This window comes from Brassica napus, chromosome C8, assembly GCF_020379485.1.
Source record: "Brassica napus cultivar Da-Ae chromosome C8, Da-Ae, whole genome shotgun sequence".
In the NCBI taxonomy this organism is placed as follows: Eukaryota; Viridiplantae; Streptophyta; class Magnoliopsida; order Brassicales; family Brassicaceae; genus Brassica; species Brassica napus.
The window spans coordinates 6,421,807-6,428,223 of NC_063451.1; the positions used below are offsets into that span (position 1 = coordinate 6,421,807).

Below are 6,417 nucleotides of genomic sequence, written 5' to 3' on the forward strand. Positions count from 1 at the left end.
CATGATTTTTGTATTTGAACATGATTTTTTAACATGATTTTTGTATTTGAACATGATTTTTTAACATGATTTTTGTATTTGAACATGATATAAGTTGTCTGGAAGAAATAAGTCGTCTGGAAGGTTTTCCAACTGGACGACTTACAAATAAGTCGTCTGGAAGGTTTTCCAACTGGACGACTTACAAATAAGTCGTCTAGAAGGTTTGGACGACTTATTATAAGTCGTCTGGAAGGTTTTCCAACTGGACGACTTACAAATAAGTCGTCTAGAAGGTTTGGACGACTTGAAGGGATAGTAGAAGGTAGTCTAAAAATAAAATACACTTGAAGGGATAGTAGAAGGTCGTCTAAAAATAAAATACACTGGACGACTTAGTAGAAGGTCGTCTAAAAATAAAATACACTTGAAGGGATAGTAGAAGGTCGTCTAAAAATAAAATACACTGGACGACTTAGTAGAAGGTCGTCTAAAAATAAAATACACTGGACGACTAAATATTTAGTCGTCTGGACGGGTAATCAAGACGGGACGACTTAAATTTAGGTCGTCTGGACAACTAGTCAACTGGTTGTGTACATTGTGGTTTCGTATGGCCAGTTTCCTTGCAGTTTGAGCATCTCCGTGCCCTGTGTTTCTTCCTGGGTTTGTGTCCTCTCATCCTAGATAGCTCCAACCAAGATTGCCATCTTGATTTCTTCGGTCTCCCCCGACCACGCTTTAGTTCTGGAGGAAAGCATTCTCGTTCCTCAATATGTTGTGACACGATAGGATATATATTCTCTGAGTATCCTGCATACAGATAATTCTTTGAGTACAGTGGACATACAAGTGTGGAGATATGCAAACCAGCATGTATTCCAGCAGCTATAGCATGAGAGCAAGGTATTTTCTCCACTCCATAGACACCACAATCACACTTTGCATGTTCCAAATCAACCACACAGTCCATTTTGCCACCTTTGACAAAGAAATGCCATCCATCAATTGGTTCGACCGTCATCATACCCGCTATCTCTTCTCGAACAGCAAGCAAGTATTCAACAGCCCGGCTATGTTCAGTTGTGAGACTCAAAGCATCTTGTCTCCTTTTCCAATACCATTTTCCTAACTTCTGCCTTATGAACTCCAGCAGGAACGTAATCGGAAATCCTCTTGCTCGCTTCAGTGCGGAATTAATAGATTCAGCAATGTTGCTTGTTTTTATGTTGAACCTGTTCCCCTTACAATAAACCCTTGACCATAGCCTGACGTCGGCTTTCTCCAAATACGTTGCAAGTTCCGGGTTTGCACTCCGTATCTCAGCCATGTACCGGTCAAAATCGTAAACCGTGTGAGCATAAGCAGCCCCTTTCACCAAGTACATGAGATGTTTCCCTTTAAACTTTTTGACAATGTTATCTTGAAGGTGATAATAACATATTCCTCGGGTTGCCCAAGGAAACACCTTATCACACGCACTTTTAATGGCCTTGTGCCGGTCGGAGACTATCACCAGAGGCTTGTCATGAGATATACAACTAGCCAATTTTGTGAAAAACCATTCCCAAGAAGGTATATCTTCCTCATCCACGATCCCAAAAGCCAATGGGAATATCTGAAAATTGCCATCTTGTGCGGCTGCAACTAACATAGTTCCTCCATACTTTCCACTTAGGTGAGTTCCATCCACCACAATGACCCTTCTCTGATACTTAAAACCTTTGATAGAAGCTCCAAAAGAGAGAAATAGATACTTAAATCTTTTCATAGAATCAAGTTCTATCGCCGTGATAGAATCAGGATTTGCAATGGAGATTTGCTCGAGATATGATGCCAGACGCGAATACCCTTCTTCTGCTGATCCTCTCACCAATCTTTGTGCATATAACAGTGCTCTGTATGAAGTGGTGTAATCAAGCGCCATGCCAAACATGTTCCTCATTGCATCAGTGATATGCTGCGGAGTTATCCCATCAATGATTCCAACACGATCAATGAAAAGACTACCTACATACTTCGGAGTACAGTGTCTCCGCTGAGCGATTCGGTCTCCCGCTGAGCATAAATGTTTTTCCACATACTTTGTTACCCAAAACGTGTTTGTCCCATGTTTGACACTCGCTCTGACCTTCCATCCACAATAGCTAACCGGACATGTTGCCACAACGAGAGTTTTCGTTGATTTGTATAATCTGAAAGAAAACTTACCCCTCACTGCTGCCAACCGCAGCTCTGAAAGCAGTGCACCCTTGCTAACAAAACTCTGGTTGACATAGATGGTACCATTCGATTTTCCTCCTTCAATAGCATTTGTCTTAGCATATGCCTTTTGGATTTCTTCAAAACAAATATTATCATCATCTTCCTCGTCCTCATCTGGAACCTTTCCATAAAGACTGTAATCCCCACCATTCTGATCCGTTTCACCAACAATAGAATTATCAGCATCCTCCTCCCCATTTTCCTCCTCCCCATCTTGATTTTCATCTTCAACAAACTCATTATCACCAACATCTTCATCATCACCACCAACATCTTCTTCCCATTCACCAGCTTCATCATTATCACCAACATCTTTTTCCCATTCACCAGCTTCATCAATATCCCTTTTCTCTGAAACCGTTTCGACCTTGCTGCGGCTTGATACACAAAGACATACTCTATGGGTTTTGAGTATCTCCAGCAAGTTTCGAACTTGTCTATCACTTGTAACATGAATGGGAAGACTGCCTGGAGCCATCATCATTTCTGCTGGTAATGAGTAGCTAATCTCCACACTCACTGTTCTCATGTCCAGGTTATAATCTTCTTGAGCCATTGCAACAAGTTCAGCATGTGTTGAATCTTCATTCAATAAAAACAATCTTGCTCCTTTGAGATCATCAACCACAAAATCCCAACGGAAATCTCTCAACAACCATTCTCCATACACTGCATGTAACTGAAAAATCATCTGCAAATATTCAAAATAAAACACATTAGTAAACATAGAGAAAATGAAGAAGTTCAATAAACATTGCCGCAGACGACTTAGCATTAAGTCGTCCAGAAGACTTAAAGGTAAGTCGTCTAAAGAGGTCACTTTTGCAATTGAAAATTAAAAGGGACGACTTAATTCTAAGTCGTCCGGCTTTGTTTGTTAAAAAAAAAACTTCAGACGACTTATATATAAGTCGTCTACGAGAAACGGGCTAGTTTTGCATTTGACCGAATCGTGTCAGATCTTTGACTATTTCTGGACGACTTATAATTCAGTCGTCTCTGGGAAAGTTAAAATTTCAATATTTTATGAAAACTTGACGACTTACGTGTAAGTCGTCCTAAGGTTAGTTTTGTAATTGAAAAATAAAACTTGAAATTTAACTTTCTCCAGACGACTTAGATGAAAGTCGTCCAGCTAAACGACTTAATTTAAGGTCGTCCGGGATAAGCAAGGTTTGACCAGAAAATTGGGAAAAATTCTGGACGACTTTGCTTTCCCCGGACGACTTTAAATTAAGTCTTCTGGAGGGACGACTTTATATTAAGTCGTCTGGTTAAAGTTAAATTATGAAGTTTTATTTTTCAATTACAAAACTAACCTAGGACGACTTACACGTAAGTCGTCAAGTTTTCATAAAATATTAAAATTTTAACTTTCCCAGAGACGACTGAATTATAAGTCGTCCAGAAATAGTCAAAGATCTGACACGATTCGGTCAAATGCAAAACTAGCCCGTTTCTCGTAGACGACGTATATATAAGTCGTCTGGAGTGTTTTTTTTAACAAACAAAGCTGGACGACTTAATTTAAGTCGTCCGTTTGACCAGAAGACTCATCAGTAAGTCTTCTACATACAGATGACTTACTAGTAAGTCTTCTACGCGAACAGATCTTGAAAAAAAATTCAAATTCGTACCTTAAACTAGGTGAGATGACTTCGTTTGCACACAGGGTCTTCTCCAACCACCCAGAACCTCAAACGAAAGCAACCGTAAGTAAAACGAAAGAAATATGGCTCTGTCAACCATAGCCCATATTTTGAATCAAAAGCTTGAGTTTTTTGGATGAATATAGAGAGAAAGTGAAAGAAATGTTGTTTTTAGTTCATAACAATTGAAACAGAGAGAGTGTAAAGAGATTTACGTGCATTAAAGGGCATTAAAAGCTCCAAACAGTTCGTACAAGGTTGTTGCCACTATTCATTGCAGTGGCAATATTGTAAATACTTGAAGAAGATGAGGTTGAGACAGTAAAGAAGCCATTTTCGAAAAAAAAAAAAAAATATTAATGGCATTTTCGTAGATAAAATGCAGGTGTGGGGTTAAAATCTCAAAAAAAAAAGGAGTCAAAAGAAAAGGTTAGTTTTCTGTTTGACTCCAAGTTTTGAGTCACTTTTGCAAAAAGCCCTTATTTTTAAAATCTAATACATGAAAAGAAAACTTCTCGAAATGTCTTATAATATTAGACTTACAAAACTACACAAGACTTCATGTGGTTATATTTGTAAAAGTGCATACATGTTTTTTGTTTGGTCAAAAGAGGTTTATTGTAATTTCACTTGCTGTTTAAGTTACTTTTATTTGTGATATACTTTTGGATTTAAAATTGAGTTATAGGTCATGCTTGGCAATGTTCTCAAAATTTGGTGTACTTTTAACTCTTTTTCTTAGAGCAACATTATCGACAAAATTTCTCAACTTCATAATATTAGTATTTTAATATAAATAATTTGATTGATTAAAATTTATTATCTAAAACAAATCCAAACCTCTAATCTATATGCCAACACATGCAAAAAGAGTTCTCAAGAATATTTAACATATTTTTCTCTCCTCTCTCCTATTTATTGTATTTATTTTATTTTTTGTAATTAGTTAAATATTCATTGGGTATCTTCAAAGAAGGTGCTTTTATATGAATTGGTATATAATATTCAACAGTTTCCCGAGACGTGTTGACTACATATTTCATGTTAAGTATTTTCTTCGCAAGGCCATGTCCAACGGCAGTATCTCGAAAAAGTATCTAAACAAATAAAACAATGGATTTGATTAGTAAAAACTGTGATTTTATTTTTTTTACAGTAGATATATTGCTATGATTTTTTATTGCTTTGGTTCTAAATTTTTAATTTTTAAAAATCTTTAAATTTAGGCTATAGGTATTTATCTTTGCAGAGCAATTATAAAAACATGAATTTTAAAAAATGCTATGGATTTTAAAAAAGAGCTGTGAGCTTTAAAAAAATTAGAAATCAATATTGGTGTAGATTTAGGACTGTAAGTATAATTGTGACCGTGGGATCATTTACGACAGTAGCCAACCATAAATCTCAAAAAGTAGAAGAGAGGTAATTTTTTTTTAACATCCCGTGTCTTCTTTTAGAGGTTACAAGAACTTTAAAACTATAGAAACACTTGTCACCCTTATAACCCCAGGGCTTATAACTCATCAATTTTGTTTGAAAATTAAATCTAAATAATTAAAATTAAACAGAAAAGTAATAATATTTTATTATTCACATCCTCAATTGACCATTTCTACCGTGAGGTTGCCCTAAGCTTTTCTTTGAGGTTTACACTTACTGAATCCATTGAACAATTAGGTATTATAGTCAGCTTAGCAAGATATTTGTCATTAATTTATATTCTTCTCAAAGCGATTTATTCATTCTATAATTTTACAAACATGACAGTGGAGCAAACCCACGACAAAGACATGATTATCATAGTACTGTCAAAACATTGAAATGGTAAAGTGATGTCCAAACATCCCTTCAGAATTAGATGACAAGTTTACACGAAAAATACATATAATTTTCTATATGATATAAATTGTGACGTATGATATGATACCCAAATCAATGTCGTCCATGAGAGTGTCCAACACCTGGGCTGTTGCCGGGATTTGTCGACCTGAAGTCTGTGGGGTGGGTGATGACCGCCTTTTGAAGAACACTACGTCGTGTATATGTGACCACAATGCTAGAATTCTCAGCCTCTGGATTCATATAAGTTGACTCAATCTCTAACGAAGTAATTTTCAAATGTCTCTCTTCTGTATACTGAATTCCATGCAAAACAGCCAATCCAAGGAAAAATATAAATGTAGAAACATGCTTGTTTGACATTTCCATAGAGTCACGGACAAATCGAGTAAATATAAGAATGTGTAGGAAACAACAAAAACAAAATATTAATGTTAGATACACAAGAGCATAAGATGGAAACCAGAGGAATGGGGTATTCTGTATTTATAAAGGTAATTAAAGATATGAAGCTTTCATTGCCTAGCATTGTCTTAAATGTGGAGAAATTTTACTTCAAATAGGGAAATGATGATGTTTTATGATGTCTGAATATATAATGTGATCCTGGTGATTCATACTTCCATATGTTTCCAACTATGCATTTCTGCTCTCATATGTATACATGGCCCATGCATTTACACGC

The 6,417-nt window shown here is 36.3% G+C and overlaps 1 protein-coding gene across 1 annotated transcript; it reads right to left on the reverse strand.

The window, feature by feature from the left end:
• Window positions 1-5,595: 5,595 nt before the first annotated feature.
• LOC111200018 (precursor of CEP1-like) lies at window positions 5,596-6,216 on the reverse strand. Its single transcript, XM_022690702.2, has one exon. It carries the CDS (start codon window positions 6,099-6,101, stop codon window positions 5,826-5,828), a length of 276 nt encoding a protein of 91 aa, XP_022546423.2. The 5' UTR covers window positions 6,102-6,216; the 3' UTR covers window positions 5,596-5,825.
• Between the last annotated feature and the right edge of the window lie 201 nt (window positions 6,217-6,417).